Source organism: Phyllobates terribilis, unplaced genomic scaffold (assembly GCF_046119375.1).
Source record: "Phyllobates terribilis strain yellow unplaced genomic scaffold, ASM4611937v1 Scaffold_2__4_contigs__length_985480577, whole genome shotgun sequence".
NCBI classification, from domain to species: Eukaryota; Metazoa; Chordata; class Amphibia; order Anura; family Dendrobatidae; genus Phyllobates; species Phyllobates terribilis.
Genome location: NW_027362762.1, coordinates 969,082,953 through 969,110,322, shown reverse-complemented (window position 1 = coordinate 969,110,322; position 27,370 = coordinate 969,082,953). Strand labels below are relative to the sequence as shown.

Here is a 27,370-nt window from a genome sequence, read left to right as displayed (position 1 = left end):
GGACATAGATTTGTTCACCACCAGGGCGAACAGGAAGGTGGAGAGATTCTGTTCACTAAATCCAACAGAGAATCCCTATGATGTAGACGCTCTCCAAATACCCTGGAAGTTCGGGAAGGCCTACGCGTTTCCACCGATAGTGATGATCCCGGCAGTTGTGAGGAAAATTCGGGAGGAGGGGGCGAGGATAATTCTAATAGCCCCCTTTTGGCCAAAAAGACCCTGGTTCTCCCTGCTTCGCCTAATGTCAGTCTCTGATTCCTGGGTCCTGCCGGACAGGCCGGACCTTCTCATCCAGGGGCCGATGTTCCATGCACAAGCCAAAGGTTTCCATCTGGTGGCTTGGAACTTGAGAGGATGTTACTGAGCAATAGGGGGTTTTCACCAGGCCTAGTTTCTACCCTGTTGGGTAGTAGAAAGCCCATAACAAGTAAAATTTATTCCAGAGTCTGGGGAAAATTCCTGGATTTTAAAGACTCCCTATTGTCGGATAAACCTCCAGTTAGAGAAGTCCTAGAGTTTTTACAAAAGGGACATGACCTGGGGTTGGCTACGGGAACTCTTAAAGTTCAGGTGTCCGCCCTAGGGGCGCTCTATAATTGTAACCTGGCAGGAAACAGGTGGGTCTCTAGATTCATTAAATCCTGTTCCAGAGCTAAACCAGTTTGGGCTCGGAGTTCCTCCCTGGGACCTGAATTTGGTTTTAAACGCACTCTGGTGTCCCATTTGAACCCCCGCAGGTTATCTCTCCAAAGATCCTCACCCTCAAAACCATTTTCTTAGTGGCCTTAACGTCGGCCTGTAGGGTGAGTGACCTGCAGGCCCTTTCTGTTGATTCGGCCATACATCCAAATTCATGAGGACCGGGTCGTCCTGCGTACAGATCCGGCATACCTTCCGAAAGTAGATTCCAGATTCCACTGTAATCAGGAGATTGTGCTTCCCTCTTTCTGCAGTAACCCTAAAAACCCCGGGGAGGTTAGGTTCCACAATCTGGATGTTAGAAGGGCATTACTACAGTACATAGACATGACTAGTCAGTGGAGGAAGGACCGCTCCTTGTTTCTGGCCTTTCAGGGGAGTAGGAAAGGTCACGGGGTATCAAAGGGAACTATTTCTAGGTGGCTTAGGGAGGCCATTTGTCTAGCTTATACATCTACAGGTGTTCCGGCACCGGACGGTATTAAAGCTCATTCCACCAGAGCTGTCGCAACCTGCTGGGCAGAGTGAGCAGACGTCTCGATTGACCAGATATGTAAAGCTGCTACTTGGTCTGCACCATCCACCTTCTACAAGCACTATCGGTTGGATCTATCCTCCTCTGACCTTACCTTTGGGAGAAGGGTACTTCAGGCGGTAGTCCCTCCCTAGGGTGCTCATATTCTCAAATTCTCTCAAGGTGTGCTGTCATGGGTGAGGGGAAAACACCAAGGTTACTTACCGGTAGCCGGTTTTTCCTGAACCCATGACAGCACCCGTAGGTTCCCCCCCTGTCTTTCTCACGCCCTTTATATTGTAGGTGTTGGTTATGTGTCTAACCTTTTCTGGAGGTCCTCTCAATGCTCTGTAATCCAACTGAAGCGAGGGAGAGGTACCACCCTTTTATTATTTCAGACTGTTTCCTGTCCTTGGTGGGGCGGATCCCTCTCTCAAGGTGTGCTGTCATGGGTTCAGGAAAAACCGGCTACTGGTAAGTAACCTTGGTGTTTTCTTACCATTGAACCAATTTCGCAAGTCCTCAACACACTGTTTGCACACTTTGAGGCGCTCAAACTTTATCTTGATCTCCTAGTTTTAGTCTGAGGTATGCGAAGTATACTTTATTCACAAAGTCTGTAATATTCAGCTGTTGATTCAACACTGTATATTCACCACAAATGAAACAAACGATCAGGCGAATTTAATACACTTCCGCAAAGCCATAACACTAATTTGGGGAAACATGGTTGAATGAGATTCCAATGCAAGTTTCTTGAAAGCGTAAGCACCTTTCCCTATGTCACTAACCACCTGACTGCCACCAGCCAATCACACAGTTCCTATTGATGATAATGGGGAAAGAATATAAGCCGCCTGCTGATGATTCACACCAGAGTTTGCAGAAGAACCTATAGGTTTGTGGCAATCCTGACGTTTAGGATTTCTTTCAATATTTTTTTTTGTTATCAAAACCCCAAAATACATGCAAATTATATGAAAATAATCAAACCGCTTTTTAGTTACAAACCTGTGTAATCGTTGTCATATGTAAATAAACTCAGAGGGTGTACTTAGTTTTTGTTTTTTGTTTATTTCCCACGTGTTGAACTTTATATTGGACTTTTCCTTCCTTCAGGGTTTGTGCAGAAGGAAAGGGCCTGAACGCCGCTGTTCCATGGATCGTCCAGCAGGTGGCAGCAGCGTGCACCAGAGGGACTATGCACGGATCGGACTGTCCATCTGTCAGCGGCACGTGGATGTGAGCGAGGGGCACGCGGTGGGGGTGGGGGGCATAATAGCCGGGTACAGATATAAGGGGAGGGTCAGTGCTGAAAACATCATCAAGCTAAGATCTCTGCTCGCTGCCAGTGAATAGAACATATTGAAGGTCTGCTGATCACAGCTGGAGGTTTGGTACAATGAAGTCTAGAAGTGATTTGTAGCAAACCCTCAGCTGTGGGTCAGTATGTGAACTTCTGCTGCAGCTGATCTTTGTCTGGGTCTGCTGGGACATGTAGTTCTGTTACCCGTCTCACATCTCGCACTTTCTCTTCTCCTTTCCAGGTTCTCATACGGCAGATAACGCGGCAGATTGGCCAGATGGAGAGCGACATAAAGGCGACGTCCGAACTGCGCCGTAACGCCAGGTAGCGAGGCTGCGGAGCGCTCGTCATCGTCTTATTGCGGAGCGCTCGGCACGTCTCACTGCCGCTCTCAGGGACTGAAAGTCTCAGACTTGATTTGTCATATTTAATAAACTTATTTATTAACTGCAGGAGCTGCGCTCGATCTGAGTTTCTCATGTACCGCAGCGATTGGCTCATTTATCCGCTGTCACTCATTTTTCTATGGATGATCAGAACTGTGGCAGTCGCACAGCCTGAAACTTGGGCTCAGAAATGGCCGCTAGGGGACTTTCTGTACATGTGGCGACATACTGAGAGCTGTATTCATCCCTGTGCACAGAGCTCCCCCTAGTGGTGACGTTTTGAAGGGCAGAATCAAGACTTAACCCCTGTGTGACAATAGAACATTACTCCTCATACCGGGCAGGTGCCGGCGGTTTAACCATTTAGAAGTGATCTGTGGGGGGCCGCTGAAGGCTCTGAAGCCTTTTATAGTAAGTCATCAATTACACTAAATCTTGCAAAACTTTATAACAAACTAAAAAAAAAAAACACTTGGTCATGAATGAGTTAATGGGCAGACTGCTGTAACATTCAATAACTAAAATGGCAGCCTGGATGTCAGACCCCAAAACGAATTCTGTGCGGTCCGCCCATACTGATAAATCATTGCTCATGGTGTCGGTGTTGCTGTTCGGGTCGTGCACAGTTCTTGTCCATTCTGGGCCTGTAGCCCCCCACCCCGGGGGGCTGCAGGGAAATTGACAAACTCTTCACAGATGGAAGATTTTTAATAACTAGACAATGTGGTAAGAACTCGGCCCCGGTGACTCTGTGCCGGGAGCGTCTGTGTTGTTGCCCCCCTATCTCCCTCCAGGTCTCTGTATTATACCCCTGGACACAGACATGAGCCGCTGCTGCAGAGGGTTAATGGAAGCAGCAGCCGTGTAAGCGGAGACGGCACATGGTGACCGGGGCGGCTATTTATAAATGTCCACATGACCGTCCTGTGCCACACGGCGAGCGGCTGCACAGCCCACCACAATGAGGGCAAAGGAGGCAGGAAAGTGACCGGACCCCCGGGGACAGGTGAGGAGGCCCAGAACTGAGGGGTGACGGGGCTACATCATAGCGGGCACAGACAGAGCTACATGTGAGGAGGTGACACAGAATGGACCGAGGAGGCAACAGTGGGCACGGGAAATACGAGGAAGGGTACAGAGGGCACAATGGTCATGACACAAAGGATGTGCACTGAGGGGCACTAGGGGCGAAGCACGGGAAAATACAGGACGGTGCAAAAGTCTTAGGTGTGGAGAAAATGCTGCAGATGTGAAAAGCTATGTAGAAAAGCTTATAGTTGTGAAAAAAAAATGTAAAGAGAAATGTAAATCCCATTGGTATCTGGTGACTGCCCGTCGCCTCCATCGTCCGTATCTGGTGACCGCCCGTCACCTCCTTCTCATCACTTGTACACAGGTTATGGAGGATCTCGGGAGGAGGTTGTGCCAAACATCATGGAGACCTGACCCCAGATCTTCTGTGTATGAGGCTTGTGCGGATCCTTCTGTCTCTTGTGATCCCAGACAGACGGGATGATGGGAGATCAGGGCTCCGGAGTTGGATCATCACCTCCAGGACTCCTTGTTCTTTATGACATTGGCTGGATGTTGGGCGTCGTCCGGCTGCAGATATTTATCCATGTAATACCATCAGGGTATTCTGCAGACGGACAGTAACCCCCAAACGTCCAGCTCATGTCATTAAGATTGATCTTCAGTGTGAGGAAGAACAAGGCGTCCTGCGCAAGAAGGATTTGCACAAACTGAAGTTTCCGTTCTTAAATTTTTTTTTTCCCCTGAAAATACATAAGATGGAAACTGAAGAAATGAAAGGAAAAAAAAAATACAAGTAACCGGGACCTGAATGTTTTATATCTGTTATTCCACTCCTCAAAAGATTTGGTGAACATGGCCTAAGGGATCATAGAAATGCTGGAAGCCGCCACGCTCCGGTCGGGAGACTCTTGGCCAGTCCGTGCATTGCAGTCCAACATCAGACCGATTTACACGGACATCTGAATGAGCCCGAAGTGGTTTTTTTTTTTTTTTTTATCTCACTCAGAGCTGAATTTACAGCAACACACCTCAGTACTGCTGTTTACTGTCCTCCATCCTGCCGCTGCTCCAAGTGAGTATTTAATCTAACCCCAGAGCTGGATTCACAGCAATACTTCTCTGTACTGCTCTGTAATGTCCTCCATTCTGCTGCTGATATCTGAGAAGTGCTTTACTTTATCTCACCACAGTGCTGGATTCACAGCTACACTTCTCAGTACTGCTGTACAATGTTCTCCATGACACTGCTTTCTAGTAAGAGTAAGTGTTTTATACACAGCTACACGGCTCATTACTGCTGCCCAATGTCATCCATGCTGCTGCAGCTGCGTCTAGTGACTTCTCACCCCAGCGCTTGACTCGCATCTACGCTGCTAAACACTGCTGTATAATATTGTCCATGCTACTGCTGCTACTTATAGTAATTGTTTTTTCTCACTTAAAGACTGGATTTACAGCTATACTAGTTAGTACTGTTTTTATAATGTCCTTTATGGTGCTGCTGTTTCTAATAAGTGTTTGTCTCACCCCAGAGCTGAATTCACAGCTACACTGCTCAATCCTGCTGCATAATGTCCTTCATGCTGCTGCTGCTACTGAACAGTTGCTTGATATAGAAAAGAGAACAGGAATCCCTCATGTCTGTGTGTTGTGTATGGGAAACATCACAGCAGATGGGCTCCACCAGTAGCTCAAAGATAATTGAACGTTAGAAAGGAGAAAACTGGTGAAAATTCAGGAAACAAGGAAATATTGTTATTCCTCATGTACTGAGCAGTCGCCTGAACCTGTACCTTTTTTTATGATAAGTTATTATAAAATTCTCTATTCACAGATGAGATCTGAATAATTCCTGGCTGGAGGTGAAGACTAACAGACCATGGTGAGTGCCATCACCCAGTATCACTACCATAACACCCATTAAACTAGTGGTCTCTAGGGGGCAGTCTAGTTTGGGGCCGGTGTCTCACAGTTTTATATGTATCTTAACACTATGCTGCATTTTACTAGTTAAATCTTCATGAAAACTGCTTGTACAGAGCTTGGGTGACATTTTCTGCTCCAGTCACATCCAAACCTCCCATAATTCACTGGTGAAATTAACCGGTATCTGAGCTTTGGTAGTGATTGGAGTTATACTCAGTATACAGTGGGTATGGAAAGTATTCAGACCACTTCTAAATTTTTCACTCTTTGTTTCATTGCAGCCATTTGGTAAACTCTAAAGTTCATTTTTTTTTCTCATTAAAGTCCACTCTGCACCCCATCTTGACTGAAAAAAAACGAATGTAGAAATTTTTGTAAATTTCTTAAAAAAGAACTGAAAAAACTGAAATATCACATGGTCATAAATATTCAGCCCCTTTGCTCAGTATTGAGTAGAAGCCCCCTTTTGAGCTAGTACAGCCATGAGTCTTCTTGGGAATGATGCAACAAGTTTTTCACCCCTGGATTTTGGGGTTCCTCGGCCATTCTTCCTTGCAGATCCTCTCCAGTTCCATCAGGTTGGATGGTGAACGTTGGTGGACAGCCATTTTCAGGTCTCTCCAGAGATGCTCAATTGGGTTTAGGTCAAGAATGGTCAGAGTTGTTCTGAAGCCACTCCTTTGTTATTTTAGCTGTGTGCTTAGGGTCATTGTCTTGTTGGAAGGTGAACCTTCGGCCAAGTCTGAGGTCCACAGCACTCTGGAAGAAGTTTTCATCCAGGATATCTCTGTACTTGACTGCATTCAGGTTTCCTTCAATTGCAACCAGTCATCCTGCCCCTGCAGCTGAAAAACACCTCCATAGCATGATGCTGCCACCACCATGTTTCACTGTTGGGATTGTATTGGGCAGGTGATGAGCAGTGCCTGGTTTTCTCCACACATACCGCTTAGAATTATCACCAAAAAGTTCTATCTTCGTCTCATCAGACGAGAGAATCTTATTTCTCATAGTCTGGGAGTCCTTCGTGTGTTTTTGAGCAAACTCTATGCGGGCTTTCATATGTCTTGCACTGAGGAGAGGCTTCCGTCGGGCCACTCTGCCATAAAGGCCCGACTGGTGGAGGGCTGCAGTGATAGTTGACTTTGTTCAACTTTCTCCCATCTCCCTACTGCATCTCTGGAGCTCAGCCACAGTGATCTTGGGGTTCTTCTTTGTAACATCCCTGGCGGCGTGCTGGCATGGCTTACCACCTCCCACCATGCAAGATCGCCATCTTACCTATCAATCCAGGCTGCACACTTTGCTCCAGTACCTGCTGTGTCTCTTGTCTGATCGCTTAGGGCGGCGGCACGGCTACTGCCTGATTCTTATAGTTACTGTGTGCGCACTCCTAATGCCTCCCCAGCCTATTGCTGTGAGTCACTGGATACTTAAACCCCCTCCACCCAGTAGGGGGTGCCTGAGCAACACTTTCTTTCAGTGTGTTCTGTGCAACTGAGTTGCCAGGTCCTGTCCTGTATCTTGTCTGTTCCGCCACCTTGGGGGCTGTATACCCAGGCCTGTTGCCTGTATCTGTGACTTCTAGTCTCTTTCCGCCACCCTGGGCGCTGAGTTCCCAGGCTCGTTCCTGGTTCAGTTCCTGTCTGAACAGTGTCCTAGCCCGTTACCTGTTTGTCTCTATGTTCGAACATTCCCTTTTCCTGCAGTGTCTGAACCTGCACCTAACTCCAACTCGTTGTCTCTGTACTTCTGTTTGTGAGTTTTGTGTCCACTCGCTACTTCATTGTAAGTACCTTGTGTGTATCTGGTTCTGCTTGTCCCGTTTCCCTGCCTCCGTATCTACCTCCTGTGTTCTAACTATCTTCCTGTATTTTCCAGTCTGTTCCATGTGAACAGAGCCCTGTCCTGTCTGCCTGCACCTTCTGCTCTGTTCTGCTCTGCTTGTTCACCGCACCTGTGGTTCCGCTCTGCTCTCCTTGTTCACCGCACCTGCGGTTCCGTTCCGCTCTGCTCTGCTTGCTTGTTCACCGCACCTGCGGTTCCGCTCTGCTCGGCTTGCTTGCTCACCGCACCTGCGGTTTCGTTCTGCTCTGCTTGCTTGCTCACCGCACGGGCGGTTTCGCTCTGCTCTGCTTGTTCACCGCATCTGCGGCTCCGTTCCTGTGTCCCTGTCTGTACTGGTCCCTATCCTGCCTGCGTTCCTACCTGCCAGTGCCCGCCTGTCTGCATGCCAGCCGTGCCTGCCAGTGCCCAACTGTCTGTATGCCAGTCTAACCTGCCTGTTCCTGCATTCCCCGATGTGGGTCAACAGCTGTGACCGGGGTCTGACCTGGAGTAGCACCTGGGCCATCTGCTCGGTTCCTCCCTGGTTCACGGAGTCGACTGAGCCGCTGTGTGACCTTGGTCGGACCGAGTTGATACTTAGTTACGCCCCTCCAGGCACTCCTCGGTTCATGGTCCAGTGGGATCACTAATCATGCTCACGCCAGTCAGTCCGGGCGTGTGCGTAACATTATTTACCTCTCACCAAGGCTCTTCTCCCACGATTGCTCAGTTTGGCGGACGGCCAGGTCTAGGAAGACTTCTGTTGGTCCCAAACTTCTTCCATTTAAGGATTATGGAGGCCACTGTGCTCTTAGGAACCTTGAGTAATGCAGAAATTCTTTTGTAATCTTGGCCAGATCTGTTCCTTGCCACAATTCTGTCTCTGAGCTCCTTGGGCAGTTCCTTTGAGCTCATGATTCTCATTTGGTCTGACATGCACTGTGAGCTGTGAGGTCTTATATAGACAGGTGTGTGCCTTTCCAAATCAAGTCCTATTAGTTTAATTAAACAGCTGGACTCCAATGAAGAGTAGAACCATCTCAAGGAGGATCACAAGGAAATGGACAGCATGAGACTTAAATATGTGTCTGAGCAAAGGGGCTGAATACTTACGACCATGGGATATTTCAGTTTTTCCTTTTTAATAAATTTGTAAAAAATTCTACATTTCTGGGGGGTTTTTCAGTCAAGATGGGGCGCAGAGTGGACTTTAATGAGAAAAAAAAATGTTTTTTTTAAGAATTTACCAAATGGCTGCAATGAAACAAAGAGTGAAACATATAAAGGGGTCTGAATACTTTCTTTACCCACTGTGTATCTAAAAGTATGCAAGAACACTGGATCTTACGTTGTGAAATAATAGAAATGTTGGTTTTCTGAACTGGATTTACAGCTACAGTGCTCATTCCTGCTATATAATGTCCTCTATGCTGCTGCTTTCTAGTAAGTATTTTATCTCATCCCAGTGTTGGATTCACAGATACACTGCTCAGTACTACTCTTTATAGTTCTTCATGGATCAGCTTTTATAGTCAGTGTTTTATCTCAGTGCTGTATTCACAGCTACCCTGTTCAGTACTGCTGCATATTGTCCTCTATGCTGCTGTATATTATCCTCCATGATGCAACTGTCTAGTAAGTTTATCACATAGTGCTGTATTTACAGCTACACTGCTCAGTACTGTTGTATAATGCCCTCCATGATATTGATACTTTCTAGTATGTTGTTTTTTTTCTCACCCCAGTGCTAGATTCACAGATACATTGATCACTACTACTGTTTAGTATGCTCCATGGTTCAGATTTCCAGTAAGTGTTTTATCTGAGTGCTGGATTCACAGCTACACTGCCCAGTACTGCTGTACATTTTTTCCCATGATGCAACCTTCTAGTAAGTGTTTTATCAAACCCAATGCAGGATTCACAGCTACTATGTTCAGTACAGTTGTATAATGTCCTCTATGCTGCTGCTTCTTCTTATGTGTTATTTCATATAGTAAGTGTTATATATTAAGTGTTTCATTAAATATTTGATTTTACCACTTGTTTTTTGTATTGACTCTTAGGGAAGGACCCAGCGGCCTCCACCAGGACAGCATCGGCACTGCCAGAACTGCTTCAACAAGCGCTGCAATGCTCCCGTCAATACTGGTGTCTCCTGTATCGTAATCAGCTGCAAACTGCACTGCGGTGCCACCTTCCACATGTGCAAAGAAGATGAACATAGTCTTCTGTGCCCCAATGAGTGGGTGCCATGCCTGAACTCTGTATTTGGCTGCCCTTTCTCAATGTCTCGATGCAAGCAGGCAAAACATTTGAAGGTCTGTCCAGCAAGCGTGGTCTGCTGTTCCATGGACTGGAACCGCTGGCCGACTATCCTCAAGCCCCAGACGCTTTACAAGAATCTCCTGCAGGAGGAGATTGGAGAGGAATGTCTAGATGTGGCCCTGACATTGAGAGACCAGAAGATTCTCTTTAGCTCCCTGAAAATGGCCGAACTTTATCCAGAACTTTCCGAGGATCCAAAAGACACAATCATTTTAGATCCATCCGAGCCGGAACAGGAGGAGGGTGCAGTTGGGGGTTCAGATCCTGAGAAGGTGGACAATGGTCAGATGGTTGGCCTGACTCAGTATGAGCGAGAGGCCTTGGCTCGGGGACAGGATGACATGGATTTAGATAAATTCAAAATGTGGGACACTATATTTAGCAAAGAGATGAATGCGGCCAAGTATCTGCAGTCCGGTACTGTCCCGACTGGCAGCAAACTCCCTGACACAAGCAAAACACCCAGCAACAAACCCAAAGTAGAAACCGAGAAAAATCAAGAACCAAACGAAGGCAAAAGAGCAGAAGACGTTGCAAAGCTATCGATGGCCGATCTCGAGAAGACAGGGTTTGCTCCATGGCAAGAGGGAGTCCTGGAAAGACTGAAAACTGAGGTGGATTGTGGGAGTTTCAACATGTACCTGGTGCACCATGGCAGCATGCTGATAAGATTCGGACAGATTGCTGCGTGCACCCCCAAAGAGAAGGACTTCGTTTATGGCAAACTGGAAGCCCAAGAGGTGAAGACCGTGTGCACCTTCAAGGTACCGACCAGCTACTGTGGCAGGAGGGCGAAACTGGGGGAAGAACGCAGCAAGAAGGAGAAAGCTGAGAAACTGGTGGACACCTCTGACCTGGGAATCCCAGTAGACAAGTTGCCACTGACCGAAACTATTAGCACTACTTTATTAGTGGCTCTAGAGAGGGAGCTGAGGGGTCACGCCGTGTCTCAGATGAAGGCGCTCGATGGCTTGCTCATTGACTTAGGAACCCAGACATACAACTTCGGAGGCAATCCCTTCACCAACAAGACTGTTCTATTAGATCTTCTTGCCAAGAAGAAGATGAGAAGTTTAGGTCTGTACTTGGACATCGAGAGCGAATGTGTGAGCACGAGACACAACAAGTCCAACTCCTCCTTCACCTTCTCTTGTAACCTCTTCTTCCGCCGGGACGAGATTGCGTCACATTTCAGGAATGTCCACTCGGACATACAGTCCTGCCTGGATGGCTGGTTCCAGCAGCGTTGCCCGCTTTCCTACTTGGGTTGCACCTTCATAATGACCAGGTTTCAGACCGCAGGGCAAAGGTCACAGGTCATCTACAGCAAACACATGAAGACGTTTGCAATGAAACCTCTGGTGGATGAGACTTTATATGAAGGTGTAAAACCCAATCTGTCCAGAAGCCACCGAGGGAAGAGCAAGGACTCTCTCAGTAACTTACCACTGGAGGTCCTACAGCACATTGCTGGCTTCCTGGACAGCTTCAGCCTGTGTCAGCTCTCACAGGTGTCCTCCCTCATGAGAGATATCTGCGCCTCGCTGTTACAGGAGAGGGGGATGGTTCATCTATACTGGGAGAAGAAGACTTACTCACACGGAGGAACATCTTGGAGATGCCGTAAGAAGGTGGGTTACAGAACATAGGTACCATGAAGGCAGACCACGCCCCTGGAGAGGAAGCCCAGCTCTGATTGGTCCATTTTACTTCTGGGTGCTGCAGACAACTCCCCAGAGGAACGGCAGTGTCAGCAGTTGGGGTCATGGAAAGAGGCAGGAAACAAATATGGGGTCATTCTGCCACCATGATGGAAGGTCCGTCTTATTACTAAATGTGGGCTGAAATATAGCAATTATTACATTAGCAATTATTAGAAATGTCACATTGCATAAAAACTTTACAAATAGCTTTGATTTAAATATCTCCTGTCTATACAGCTCCTCTGCAGACCTATGTGTCTCCATGGTTACAGACTACAAACAATCCCTGTGTAGTCTGATCCCCTGATCTTCCATCTCTACCATCATTCTGAATTCTTCTACCAGTGCAGATATGTGAGGACTGGGGCGGATATTTCACCATCAGATCTGCTGTGTGTGAATTTACTGGATGGAAGCAAGTCTGACTACGGAATCAGATTGTAGTCTGTTACCATGGAGACTCGTAGGGGAAGCAAAATGGTAGAAGGTTTTTATTGAAAACTATTTGCAGAGTTGCTTCATTTTCTATTTTAGATGACTTTAGATTAAAATTTGCTCCTTTTTGATGCTGATATTTACCCCAAGACAGAAGAGCTCGCTGCTTGTTTACCCCAATCCTTGGACCAACCTCTCTCCCCATTGTAGTCTTGCTTATATTTTCACCATCTAATTCTGGAAGGGATGAGCCCTACAAGACTTGACCCCTCTCCCCAAAAGCTCCATAGCAGCCATTTTTTGTCGAGCACTATTTTTGATTAACCCTTTGTGACACCGTCCGTTCCTTGTGTTTCAGGTCTGGAATTTCAGCAGCCTCTTCTCTCCGGTGAAGCAGTGGACGCTCGCTGACATCGCCTCCATGTCTGAGCATCTGAAGGTTTGTCCTTATAACACCCCGGAGCAGAAGAGGGATCCGTTCCAGCTCCCCAGTCTGTACGGCCCCGAGAAGGAGCAGAAGCAGGAAAGTCTGCTGCACCTGCGGAGCAAGCGGAGATCCTGATCGACCACACCCACTTCAGGGGCGGAGCTTGGGAAAGTCAGCAGACTCCGCCCCTCACCCACCCATCTAGAGCAAGATGGAACCGGATGATTACGACTTAGCGAGGATTTCTCATCAATGTGAAGGAAGCTGAAAAGTTCTAACACAGTATGAACGTGAATTTATTATTCGTGATGTTTTTTTTAGTTGCTTTTCTTTTTTTTGTGTTATTCGTTGGTGGTTGTTGTTGCAGATTCTTGGATATGGCGCCGGCGGGTTCTAGAATTATGCTGAAATTAAAAAAAATGTTCTTCCTATTTGACCCTGATTCATCATTTGTGTTAAGTCTCTTTTCTTTTAGTCTTTGTGGCATTAGTTGTTTTTAGCGCCACATTCTTCAAAATGGCGCCGCGGTCCATGAATTTTACACAATGTCCTTTTATTATCGTCTTTCACCTGTTTTTTTTTTTTTTTTTTTTTTTTTGCAGTAAGTCACACGTATCATAAAATGGTGCAAAAATTGCTCCAAAATGCCTGGCGCCCATAAAATCACTCCGGAGGAGACTGCAGGACTGTTGCAACAAATTTTACAACTTTTTAAAAAGTCGCCATTGATGAATTAGCCGAAAACTAAAACTCCGCTCACGACGGAGAAGATGAGGAAACAGCAGAACAGAAAATAGACTTTAGAAAGGTGAAAATGAAAAGAAGAAAGAACTGAGTGAAAACCTCACGAGAACACCAAAAACACAGGTGCATATGCCATAATGAATCCGGCCCTTTATCTTTTACTTTCTTTGCAACTTTTTAGAGCAAAAAGACTCAGGATTTGTTACCTTTTCGCTTGTGGCGCTAAGATTCCTAACGTGTAAAAAAAAATAATTAATCACCCGAGACGACGAACAGATTTGGGCAATTAAAATGTGACTTTATAAAAAAAAAAAAAAAAAGCTGCAAATAATGAATTTACAGCAAACTGGATTACAAAACTGATAAGGACAAAGAGAGAAAAACGCAGACAGACAAGTAGAAAATAAGCGTCAAAATAAATAAATAAAAAGACTTTGTTGCAAAACACAAAAAAAGACTCAAAACTGAAAAAAGATAAAAAAAAAAGACACAATAATGAATCAGACCCTTTAAACTGAAATTCTTCTGCCCTTACAGGACCGACCGCTGCTTGTAGGATCTTCCCTGCTACATCCAGAGACCAAATCTGAACATACTGCTCACAGCTGAGGGTTTGGCACTATGTATCCAGTCTGGTAGACAAACACATCAGGATGGATTTTTCTCCTATAGTTTGTTACCAGTGCAGGTAAAATGGATGAAGACTGCAGTCCCTACTGGATACAATTGTAACAAACCCTCAGCTGTCAGCAGAATTAGGTCAGGATCGAGGAATGTTCTCATTCACTGACAGGTGCAGAGATCTCGGAATAAGGCAGATACAGCATTAGAAAGTCGCTATAGACCTACAGGCGCATCTCACTAAATTAGAATATCATCGAAAAGCGAATTTATTTCAGTTCTTCAATACAAAAAGTGAAAGTCCTATATTATATAGAGTCATTACACACAGAGGGATCTATTATATAGAGTCATTACACACAGAGGGATCTATTATATAGAGTCATTACACGCAGAGGGATCTATTATATAGAGTCGTTACACGCCGAGGGATCTATTATATAGAGTCATTACACGCAGAGGGATCTATTATATAGAGTCGTTACACGCCGAGGGATCTATTATATAGAGTCGTTACACGCCGAGGGATCTATTATATAGAGTCGTTACACGCCGGGGGATCTATTATATAAAGTCGTTACACGCCGGGGGATCTATTATATAGAGTCGTTACACGCCGGGGGATCTATTATATAGAGTCGTTACACGCAGGGGAATCTATTATATAGAGTCATTACATGCAGAGGGATCTATTATATAGAGTCATTACACGCAGAGGGATCTATTATATAGAGTCATTACACACAGAGGGATCTATTATATAGAGTCATTACACACAGGGATCTATTATATAGAGTCATTACACACAGAGATCTATTATATAGAGTCATTACACGCAGAGGGATCTATTATATAGAGTCATTACACACAGGGATCTATTATATAGAGTCATTACACACAGAGATCTATTATATAGAGTCATTACACGCAGAGGGATCTATTATATAGAGTCATTACACGCAGGGGGATCTATTATATAGAGTCGTTACACGCCGGGGGATCTATTATATAGAGTCGTTACACGCAGGGGGATCTATTATATAGAGTCATTACACGCAGGGGAATCTATTATATAGAGTCATTACACGCAGAGGGATCTATTATATAGAGTCATTACACGCAGAGGGATCTATTATATAGAGTCATTACACGCAGAGGGATCTATTATATAGAGTCATTACACGCAGAGGGATCTATTATATAGAGTCATTACACACAGAGGGATCTATTATATAGAGTCATTACACACAGGGATCTATTATATAGAGTCATTACACACAGATCTATTATATAGAGTCATTACACGCAGAGGGATCTATTATATAGAGTCATTACACGCAGGGGGATCTATTATATAGAGTCATTAAACGCAGGGGGATCTATTATATAGAGTCATTACACGCAGAGGGATCTATTATATAGAGTCATTACACGCAGAGGGATCTATTATATAGAGTCATTACACGCAGAGGGATCTATTATATAGAGTCATTACACGCAGAGGGATCTATTATATAGAGTCATTACACGCAGAGGGATCTATTATATAGAGTCATTAGACACAGGGATCTATTATATAGAGTCATTACACACAGAGGGATCTATTATATAGAGTCATTACACGCAGAGGGATCTATTATATAGAATCATTACACGCAGAGGGATCTATTATATAGAGTCATTACACACAGAGGGATCTATTATATAGAGTCATTACACACAGAGGGATCTATTATATAGAGTCATTACACGCAGAGGGATCTATTCTATAGAGTCATTACACGCAGAGGGATCTATTCTATAGAGTCATTACACACAGGGATCTATTCTATAGAGTCATTACACACAGGGATCTATTCTATAGAGTCATTACAGACAGAGGGATCTATTATATAGTCATTACACAGAGAGATCTATTATATAGAGGCATTACACGCAGAGGGATCTATTATATAGAGGCATTACACGCAGAGGGATCTATTATATAGAGTCATTACACACAGAGGGATCTATTTCACGTGTTTATTTCTGTTAATGATTATGACTTATAGCCAATGAAAACACAAAACTCTATCTCAGTAAATTAGAATAATTACCAAAAATCTCCTGCAAAGGCTTCATACGCATTTTAAAAGGTCGCTTAGTCTGTTTCAGTAGGCTCCACAATCATGGGGAAGACTGCTGACTTGACAGATGTCCAGAAGGCAGTCATTGACACACTCCACAAGGAGGGTAAGCCACAAAAGGTCATTGCTACAGAAACTGGCTGCTTACAGAGTGCTGTATCCAAGCAGATTAATGGAAAGTTGAGTGGAAGGAAAAGGTGCACAAGCAACCGGGATAACCGCAGCCTTGAAAGGATTATTAAGAAAAGGCCATTCAAAAATGTGGGGGAGATTCACTAGGAGTGGACTGCTGCTGGAGTCATTGCCTCAAGAGCCTCCACACACAGACGTATCCAGGACATGGGCTACAAGTGTCGCATTCCTTGTGTCAGGCCACTCATGACCAATAGACAACGCCAGAAGCGTCTTCCCTGGGCCAAGGAGAAGACGACCTGGACTGTTCTCAGTGCTCCAAGGTGCTATTTTCAGATGAAAGTAAATTTAGCATTTTTATTTGGAAATCAAGGTCCCAGAGTCTGGAGGAAGAGTGGAGAGGCCACAATCCAAGCTGCTGGAGGTCTAGTGTGACGTCTCCACAATCGGTGATGGTTTGGGGGCCATGTCATCTGCTGGTGGAGGTCCACTGTGTTTTATCAAGACCAAAGTCAGCGCAGCCGTCTACCAGGACATTTTACAGCACTTCATGCTTCCCTCTGCCGACAAGCTTTTTGGAGATGGAAATGTCATTCTCCAGCAGGACTTGGCCCCTGTTCACACGGCCAAAAGTACCAATACCTGGTTTACACACAACAGGATCACTGTGCTTGATTGTCCGCAAACTCGCCTGACCTTAACCCCATAGAGGATCTATTATAGAGAATCTATGGGGTATTGTCAAGAGGAAGATGAGACCCCAGACCCAACAATGCAGACGACCTGAAGGGGGCTATCAAAGCCACCTGGGCTTCCATAACCCCTCAGCAGGGCCACAGGCTGATCCCTCCATGCCACAGGCTGATCCCTCCATGCCACAGGCTGATCACCTTCATGCCACAGGCTGATCCCTCCATGCCACAGGCTGATCCCTCCATGCCACAGGCTGATCCCTCCATGCCACATTGCCGCATTGATGCAGTAATTGATGCACAAGGAGCCCGACCAAGTATTGAGGCATTTACTGATCATACATTTCGAATTTAAAATTATTTTTCAAGCTGTTGTTATAAAGTATTCTAATTTACTGAGATAATTACTTTTGTGTTTTCATTGGCTGTAAGCCATAATCATCAACATTAACAGAAATAAACACGTGAAATAGATCCCTCTGTGTGTAATGACTCTATATAATAGATCCCTCTGCGTGTAATGACTCTATATAATAGATCCCTCTGCGTGTAATGACTCTATATAATAGATCCCTCTGTGTGTAATGACTCTATATAATAGATCCCTCTGCGTGTAATGACTCTATATAATAGATCCCTCTGCGTGTAATGACTCTATATAATAGATCCCTCTGCGTGTAATGACTCTATATAATAGATCCCTCTGCGTGTAATGACTCTATATAATAGATCCCTCTGCGTGTAATGACTCTATATAATAGATCCCTCTGCGTGTAATGACTCTATATAATAGATCCCTCTGTGTGTAATGATTCTATATAATAGATCCCTCTGTGTGTAATGACTCTATATAATAGATCCCTCTGCGTATAATGACTCTATATAATAGATCCCTCTGTGTGTAATGACTCTATATAATAGATCGCTCTGCGTGTAATGACTCTATATAATAGATCCCTCTGCGTGTAATGACTCTATATAATAGATCCCTCTGCGTGTAATGACTCTATATAATAGATCCCTCTGTGTGTAATGACTCTATATAATAGATCGCTCTGCGTGTAATGACTCTATATAATAGATCCCTCTGTGTGTAATGACTCTATATAATAGATCCCTCTGCGTGTAATGACTCTATATAATAGATCCCTCTGCGTGTAATGACTCTATATAATAGATCCCTCTGTGTGTAATGACTCTATATAATAGATCCCTCTGTGTGTAATGACTCTATATAATAGATCCCTCTGTGTGTAATGACTCTATATAATAGATCCCTCTGCGTGTAATGACTCTATATAATAGATCCCTCTGCGTGTAATGACTCTATATAATAGATCCCTCTGCGTGTAATGACTCTATATAATAGATCCCTCTGCGTGTAAGGACTCTATATAATAGATCCCTCTGCGTGTAATGACTCTATATAATAGATCCCTGTGCGTGTAAGGACTCTATATAATAGATCCCTCTGCGTGTAAGGACTCTATATAATAGATCCCTCTGCGTGTAAGGACTCTATATAATAGATCCCTCTGCGTGTAATGACTATATAATAGATCCCTCTGTGTGTAAGGACTCTATATAATAGATCCCTCTGCGTGTAATGACTCTATATAATAGATCACTCTGCGTGTAATGACTCTATATAATAGATCCCTCTGTGTGTAATGACTCTATATAATAGATCCCTCTGCGTGTAATGACTCTATATAATAGATCCCTCTGCGTGTAATGACTCTATATAATAGATCCCTCTGCGTGTAATGACTCTATATAATAGATCACTCTGTGTGTAATGACTCTATATAATAGATCACTCTGTGTGTAATGACTCTATATAATAGATCCCTCTGTGTGTAATGACTCTATATAATACATCCCTCTGTGTGTAATGACTCTATATAATAGATCCCTCTGCGTGTAATGACTCTATATAATAGATCCCTCTGTGTGTAATGACTCTATATAATAGATCCCTCTGTGTGTAATGACTCTATATAATAGATCCCTCTGCGTGTAATGACTCTATATAGTAGATCCCTCTGTGTGTAATGACTCTATATAATAGATCCCTCTGCGTGTAATGACTCTATATAATAGATCCCTCTGCGTGTATTTACTCTATATAATAGATCCCTCTGCGTGTAATGACTATATAATAGATCCCTCTGCGTGTAATGACTCTATATAATAGATCCCTCTGTGTGTAATGACTATATAATAGATCCCTCTGCGTGTAATGACTCTATATAATAGATCCCTCTGTGTGTAAGGACTCTATATAATAGATCCCTCTGTGTGTAATGACTCTATATAATAGATCACTCTGTGTGTAATGACTCTATATAATAGATCCCTCTGTGTGTAATGACTCTATATAATAGATCCCTCTGTGTGTGTAATGACTCTATATAATAGATCCCTTTGTGTGTGTAATGACTCTATATAATAGATCCCTCTGCATGTAATGACTCTATATAATAGATCCCTCTGCGTGTAATGACTCTATATAATAGATCCCTCTGCGTGTAATGACTCTATATAATAGATCCCTCTGCGTGCAATGACTCTATATAATAGATCCCTCTGCGTGTAATGACTCTATATAATAGATCCCTCTGCGTGTAATGACTCTATATAATAGATCCCTCTGCGTGTAATGACTCTATATAATAGATCCCTCTGCGTGTAATGACTCTATATAATAGATCCCTCTGCGTGTAATGACTCTATATAATAGATCCCTCTGCGTGTAATTACTCTATATAATAGATCCCTCTGTGTGTAATGACTCTATATAATAGATCCCTCTGCTTGTAATGACTCTATATAATAGATCCCTCTGTGTGTGATGACTCTATATAATAGATCCCTCTGTGTGTAATGACTCTATATAATAGATCCCTCTGTGTGTAATGACTCTATATAATAGATCCCTCTGTGTGTAATGACTCTATATAATAGATCCCTCTGTGTGTAATGACTCTATATAATAGATCCCTCTGTGTGTAATGACTCTATATAATAGATCCCTCTGTGTGTAATGACTCTATATAATAGATCCCTCTGTGTGTAATGACTCTATATAATAGATCACTCTGTGTGTAATGACTCTATATAATAGATCCCTCTGTGTGTAATGACTCTATATAATAGATCACTCTGTGTGTAATGACTCTATATAATAGATCCCTCTGTGTGTAATGACTCTATATAATAGATCCCTCTGTGTGTAATGACTCTATATAATAGATCCCTCTGTGTGTAATGACTCTATATAATAGATCCCTCTGTGTGTAATGACTCTATATAATAGATCCCTCTGTGTGTAATGACTCTATATAATAGATCCCTCTGCGTGTAATGACTCTATATAATAGATCCCTCTGCGTGTAATGACTCTATATAATAGATCCCTCTGTGTGTGATGACTCTATATAATAGATCCCTCTGTGTGTAATGACTCTATATAATAGATCCCTCTGTGTGTAATGACTCTATATAATAGATCCCTCTGTGTGTAATGACTCTATATAATAGATCCCTCTGTGTGTAATGACTCTATATAATAGATCCCTCTGTGTGTAATGACTCTATATAATAGATCCCTCTGTGTGTAATGACTCTATATAATAGATCACTCTGTGTGTAATGACTCTATATAATAGATCCCTCTGTGTGTAATGACTCTATATAATAGATCCCTCTGTGTGTAATGACTCTATATAATAGATCCCTCTGTGTGTAATGACTCTATATAATAGATCCCTCTGCGTGTAATGACTCTATATAATAGATCCCTCTGCGTGTAATGACTCTATATAATAGATCCCTCTGCGTGTAATGACTCTATATAATAGATCCCTCTGCGTGTAATGACTCTATATAATAGATCCCTCTGCGTGTAATGACTCTATATAATAGATCCCTCTGTGTGTAATGACTCTATATAATAGATCCCTCTGCTTGTAATGACTCTATATAATAGATCCCTCTGTGTGTGATGACTCTATATAATAGATCCCTCTGTGTGTAATGACTCTATATAATAGATCACTCTGTGTGTAATGACTCTATATAATAGATCCCTCTGTGTGTAATGACTCTATATAATAGATCGCTCTGCGTGTAATGACTCTATATAATAGATCCCTCTGCATGTAATGACTCTATATAATAGATCCCTCTGCGTGTAATGACTCTATATAATAGATTACTCTGTGTGTAATGACTCTATATAATAGATCCCTCTGTGTGTAATGACTCTATATAATAAAACTGAAATAAATTAACTTTTTGAGGATTATTTTGTGAGATGCACCTGTATATTGTATACTTACCTCCGCTCACTCCTGTTACCCAGGACTCGCACTCACACTCACAGGCTGCTGCTCTAACCACTGAGCTACAGCCCATAATGATACAGATAGGAGATTTTGGTTGTCCTGACTCTACATTGCAATGAATCCAGAAGCAGAGTATACAGCTCCACAGAAATACATTGTGTATATAATAATGTATTTTTATGGTGCCTGTATACTGAGCTGAAGAAAAATATTTATCTTGTTCCTATAAGGCTATGAGCCCACGCTCAGGAAGAGCAGCGTTTTGGACGCCCCTCACCTGCGCTGCTTCCAAAACGCTGCGTTCTGCATTACAAGCCCAGTGGATGGATTTATAGAAACCCCACACCCACTGTGCTTCTATTTGACGCTGCGTAAACTCGCCAGCAGCGCAGATTTACGAGCCGCAGCACGTCAGTTTCTGTTGTGGAGACGCTGGTCTCCACTATGAAATTTCCACAATAGAATCACATTGGATTCGGTAACTCCACATGGTTCAGTGAACACATGCGGATTTACCTGCGTGAGTATAACGCAGCATTTTGGACGCAGCGAGAATGTGCAGCGTCCAAAGCGCTGCTGTTCCTGATCTTGGTAATGTAGCCTAAAAGTATTAAAAATAATAAACAATTACAATTTTTTTTGTGTGTCTACTCAGGTCTTGAACCCACAACCTTCACAGTCCAGATAGATGGGAGCTTTATTGTGCGGGGGAAAAGCTGCATGTGGACCCGCAAGAGAAATTGACATGCTGCGGCATTGAAAGAAGCACCACATGTCAGTGTCCGCGGGTGGTCCGCAGGTGCCCAGAGACACATAGTGGATATGAGATTTCTACAAATCCCATCCACTGTGCTATAATATCTGGACGCTGTGGGTCTGACGCTGTATAAGTCTGCAGCGTCAAACCCGCAGCGTCTCCGGATTGTGTGCACATACTCTAACAGATTTTTTCATCTTAAAAAAAATAATAATGAAAAAAAAAATTAATATTTTTAATGTCTTTATTTTTAAATAATGAACATCACAAATCAGCAAATAACATGGACATATTTGTGCCCCTGTAATTGTAACGACCCGCACAACACAGCGATCAGACTATTTACAGGGATCGGTAAATGACATTAAAAAAAATGGCGTGATTTAGATTTTTCTCTATTAAACCCATAAAAATGTAATAAAATGGTAATGCTGAGGCCGTGTTCACACATAGCGTAAATGCTGTGTTCTTTCTGCTGCTTTTTTTCTGCAGGTCTCAGCACCACACGACACAGTAACAGTCTTCTCTGATTATGGCGTCTTTGCTGCGTTTCTTTTATGCATTTTCCCGCTTATTTGCAGAGTTTTTAACGCTTTTTAATAGTACAGAAAAGCTTTGATTCTTATTGGGGAGTTTGGTGCGGATCCTGCAGAAAACAAAAAAACACAGTATTTCTGCACTGTGTGAACACGGCTTTACAGGCACAAAAGCCGGATGTTGTATAGTGAAGCTACATAAAGATGAGAAAGTTCTGGCGGCTCCGACTGTGAATGATAATCCACAACTAGAGATGAGGCGGACGCACAGATGACGTCGCTCTGCCCTGGATGATCAGAAGCCGCCGGGGACACCGGATGGTTAGAGATCGGCGGCCTCCTGTCCAGCCGCCCGGTAGCACTGACCAGAGACCCCGGAATCCATCCGCTCATCTCTGGTCTCAGCTGTTGCGCGTGCATGCCACACAGAGCATACACAGTTCAGTTGAATCTGTCAGCAGGTTTATGCCCCCTAATTTGAGAGCAGCATAAAGTAGAGACAGACAGCCTGATTCCAGCGATGTGTCCCTTACTGAGCTGCTTGCTGTCGTTTTATCAGCAGGAGGCCATCACTGGAGGACTAGTACACGGTGTGCACAATTATCAGCCATTGAGGATTGTGACCATATCATCATTTTTATGCAGATTTTTCACCTACTAGTTGTATAAACCTGATTGGATGAAACAGATCAGGTGATGTATATTTGTGTAATGAGGGGGTGTGGTCTCAGGATGCCCCGCCCTTTATGAAGGTGTAGGCCAAGTAATGGTTCGCCAAGCAGTGGAGTCTCCGATGGAGACTTGTCCTTCAGAACAATCCTGGTTCTCTGCAGAGATGCAGACTTCTAATGCAGTGGCTTCTAATCGCCGGCAGGAGGTTTGGGAGGTGATTCTGATCCATCGTCAACCAGGAAAGGTCCAATGATCTCCTCTATATAAACCCCGCCCATAGCAGCGCCCACCTCCACCTCGCTGGGGTCTGAGTGGAAGTGGAGGTCTGTGCCCGATACTGATCCAGCCCCGGACCATCCATCTGCTCCGTTCAGAGTCGTCTCATCTTCCCAGTATCAGTATCAGATATTTATTGGCCCAGTCCTGACATCTGTGTCTTGCTCAGTGGTGGTCGGGCTCAGCTTCCTCACCTCGGCCCTGTCTCTGAGTACTGAACACCTTGTACTAATGTGTCGTGTCAGTGGTGGTCGGGCTCAGCCTCCTCACCTCGGCCCTGTCTCTGAGCACTGAACACCTTGTACTTCTGTGTCTTGCTCAGTGGTGGTCGGGCTCAGCCTCCTCACCTCGGCTGTGTCTCTGAGCATTGAACACCTTGTTCTTCTGTGTCTTGCTCAGTGGTGGTCGGGCTCAGCCTCCTCACCTCGGCCCTGTCTCTGAGCACTGAACACCTTGTACTTCTGTGTCTTGTTCAGTGGTGGTCGGGCTCAGCCTCCTCACCTCGGCTGTGTCTCTGAGCACCTTGTACTTTTGTGTCTTGCTCAGTGGTGGTCGGGCTCAGCCTCCTCACCTCGGCCGTGTCTCCGAGCACTGAATACCTTGTACTTCTGTGTCTTGCTCAGTGGTGGTCGGGCTCAGCCTCCTCACCTCGGCCCTGTCTCTGAGCACTGAACACCTTGTACTTTTGTGTCTTGTTCAGTGGTGGTCGGGCTCAGCCTCCTCACCTCGGCCGTGTCTCTGAGTACTGAACACCTTGTACTTTTGTGTCTTGTTCAGTGGTGGTCGGGCTCAGCCTCCTCACCTCGGCCGTGTCTCTGAGTACTGAACACCTTGTACTTCTGTGTCTTGCTCAGTGGTGGTCGGGCTCAGCCTCCTCACCTCGGCCATGTCTCTGAGCACTGAACACCTTGTACTTCTGTGTCTTGCTCAGTGGTGGTCGGGCTCACCCTCCTCACCTCGGCCGTGTCTCCGAGCACTAAACACCTTGTACTTCTGTGTCTTGCTCAGTGGTGGTCGGGCTCGGCCCCCTCACCTCAGCCGTGTCTCTGAACAGTGAACACCTTGTACTTTTGTGTCTTGTTCAGTGGTGGTCGGGCTCAGCCTCCTCACCTTGGCCGTGTCTCTGAGCACTGAACACCTTGTACTTCTGTGTCTTGCTCAGTGGTGGTCGGGCTCAGCCTCCTCACCTCGGCCATGTCTCTGAGCACTGAACACCTTGTACTTTTGTGTCTTGCTCAGTGGTGGTCGGGCTCAGACTCCTCACCTCGGCCCTGTCTCTGAGCACCTTGTACTTCTGTGTCTTGCTCAGTGGTGGTCGGGCTCAGCCTCCTCACCTCGGCCGTGTCTCTGAGCACTGAACACCTTGTACTTCTGTGTCTTGCTCAGTGGTGGTCTGGCTCAGCCTCCTCACCTTGGCCGTGTCTCTGAGCACTGAACACCTTGTACTTCTGTGTCTTGCTCAGTGGTGGTCGGGCTCAGCCTCCTCACCTCGGTCATGTCTCTGAGCACTGAACACCTTGTACTTCTGTGTCTTGCTCAGTGGTGGTCGGGCTCAGCCTCCTCACCTCAGCCGTGTCTCTGAACACTGAACACCTTGTACTTCTGTGTCTTGCTCAGTGGTGGTCGGGCTCAGCCTCCTCACCTCAGCCGTGTCTCTGAACACTGAACACCTTGTACTTCTGTGGCTTGCTCAGTGGTGGTCGGGCTCGGCCTCCTCACCTCGGTCATGTCTCTGAGCACTGAACACCTTGTACTTCTGTGTCTTGCTCAGTGGTGGTCGGGCTCGGCCTCCTCACCTTAGCCGTGTCTCTGAACACCTTGTACTACGTTTTTTTTTTTTTTTACCACGTTCACTGAATGCTAAACCTGAGCTGCCATCATTATTCTCCAGGTCATTACGAGTTCGTAGACACCAAACATTTATAGGTTCTTTTTTATTTAAGTGGTGAAATAAAATCCAAAGTTTGCAAAAAAAAAAATGGCGCCATATTCCAAGACCCGTAGCATCTCCATTTGTCAAGATCTGGGGCCGGGTGAGGGCTTAGTTTTTGCGCGTCGAGCTGACGTTTTTATTGATACTATTTTGGGGTAGATATGATGTTTTGATCGCCCGTTATTGCATTTTATTTCAATGTTGCGACGACCAATTTAGAATTTTTTTCTCGTTACACCGTTTACCGTTCGGATTAATTCTTTTTTTTATATTGATAGATCGGGCGATTCTGAACAGGGTGATACAAAAAATGTGTATGTACAGTACAGACCAAAAGTTTGGACACACCTTCTCATTTAAAGATATTTCTGTATTTTCATGACTATGAAAATTGTACATTCACACTGAAGGCATCAAAACTATGAATTACCACATGTGGAATTATATACTTAACAAAAAAGTGTGAAACAACTGAAAATATGCCTTATATTCTAGGGTCTTCACAGTAGCCACCTTTTGCTTTGATGACTGCTTCGTACACTCTTGGCATTCTCTTGATGAGCTTCAAGAGGTAGTCACCGGAAATGGTCTTCCAACAATCTTGAAGGAGTTTCCAGAGATGCTTAGCACTTGTTGGCCCTTTTGCCTTCACTCTGCGGTCCAGCTCACCCCAAACCATCTCGATTGGGTTCAGGTCTGGTGACTGTGGAGGCCAGGTCATCTGGCGTAGCCCCCCATCACTCTCCTTCTTGGTCAAATAGCCCTTACACAGCCTGGAGGTGTGTTTGGGGTCATTGTCCTGTTGAAAAATAAATGATGGTCCAACTAAACGCAAACCGGGTGGAATAGCATGCCGCTGCAAGATGCTGTGGTAGCCATGCTGGTTCAGTATGCCTTCAATTATGAATAAATCCCCAACAGTGTCACCAGCAAAGCCCCCCCACACCATCACACCTCCTCCTCCATGCTTCACGGTGGGAACCAGGCATGTAGAGTCCATCCGTTCACCTTTTCTGCGTCCCACAAAGACACGGTGGTTGGAACCAAAGATCTCAAATTTGGACTCATCAGACCAAAGCACAGATTTCCACTGGTCTAATGTCCATTTGTGTCACCCTGGCCTGGATGCCACAAAATGTAATAAAGCTGTGTCTGAGAGCAAGGGGGAGGTTCTCTAGTCAGGGGAACATTAGCATGCAATGCCTCCTGTCTCAGGCCAGTAGGGGGAGCAGGCTGCCCCTACAAAAGCTGGCACTGGGGGCAGGGTTAGGGAGAACTTGAAGGCCTGTCTCAGCACTGAGACTTGTCCCAGAGCAGAGCAGAGAGTGACAGTTGTATTGCACCTAAGAGGAAGTGTGGCAGGAGGAGAGCCACAAGCCAGAGACAAGAGGCGAAGAGAGCCTGTCTTGGCAGATAACGGACTTAATTTACCAGACTTTGGTGTCTGAGGCTGGGAGGATTCCACGTCCTCCAGCAGATAACCAGTCCGCAGGGGACTGTATATTCCTTGGCCTAAGAAGCCTGGAGGCCCTGCCACAACCGAAGGGACCAGCAGAGCCGTACAAGGCTGGGAGCAGAAAGGAACCCACGTCGCAGGCCATACAGGCGAGAATACACGGAAAGCTCGGAAACGTGGGCTGCTACCCTATAACGAGGAGATAGCCAGAAGGAGCGCAGAAAGCACGGTAGGCCTACACCCTCACCCTGACCAGGGCCAATTTCCCCAATTGCTCTCAGACATCCAGGTCCCCTCCTAGCCGGGACTGTTTATGGGTCAGTTTACCTGTTTTAGTAAAGACCCTGGACTGCAACCTGTTGTCTGTGTGCTCCTTCGTGCCTCCAGCACTACCGGTACTGGGACTCTCACCACCATCACTCCCACCATCCATTATACTGCCCTGGGGCCGCACTCTTCCCATGGGGAGTCATACTACCCTAGCTGC

At 44.9% G+C, this 27,370-nt stretch overlaps 1 protein-coding gene across 3 annotated transcripts; it reads left to right on the top strand.

The window, feature by feature from the left end:
* Positions 1-2,782: 2,782 nt before the first annotated feature.
* On the top strand, positions 2,783-12,992 carry FBXO40 (F-box protein 40). 3 transcript variants are annotated; one of them, XM_073668695.1, is made up of 5 exons: positions 3,236-3,914; positions 5,134-5,203; positions 5,778-5,825; positions 9,763-11,655; positions 12,521-12,992. In XM_073668695.1, the coding sequence occupies exons 3-5, from the start codon at positions 5,823-5,825 to the stop codon at positions 12,722-12,724; spliced, it is 2,100 nt and encodes a 699-aa protein (XP_073524796.1). In that variant the 5' UTR covers positions 3,236-3,914; positions 5,134-5,203; positions 5,778-5,822; the 3' UTR covers positions 12,725-12,992. The 3 variants fall into 3 exon arrangements, with proteins under 3 accessions (XP_073524798.1, XP_073524796.1, XP_073524797.1); XM_073668697.1 differs by lacking the exons at positions 3,236-3,914; positions 5,134-5,203 and adding an exon at positions 2,783-2,846; XM_073668696.1 differs by lacking the exon at positions 5,134-5,203.
* Positions 12,993-27,370: the final 14,378 nt, after the last annotated feature.

Coding starts and splice junctions, on each gene's coding strand:
- FBXO40 (XM_073668697.1), top strand. Junction 11,656..12,520: donor CTTGGAGATGCCGTAAGAAG/GTGGGTTACAGA, acceptor CTTGTGTTTCAG/GTCTGGAATTTCAGCAGCCT.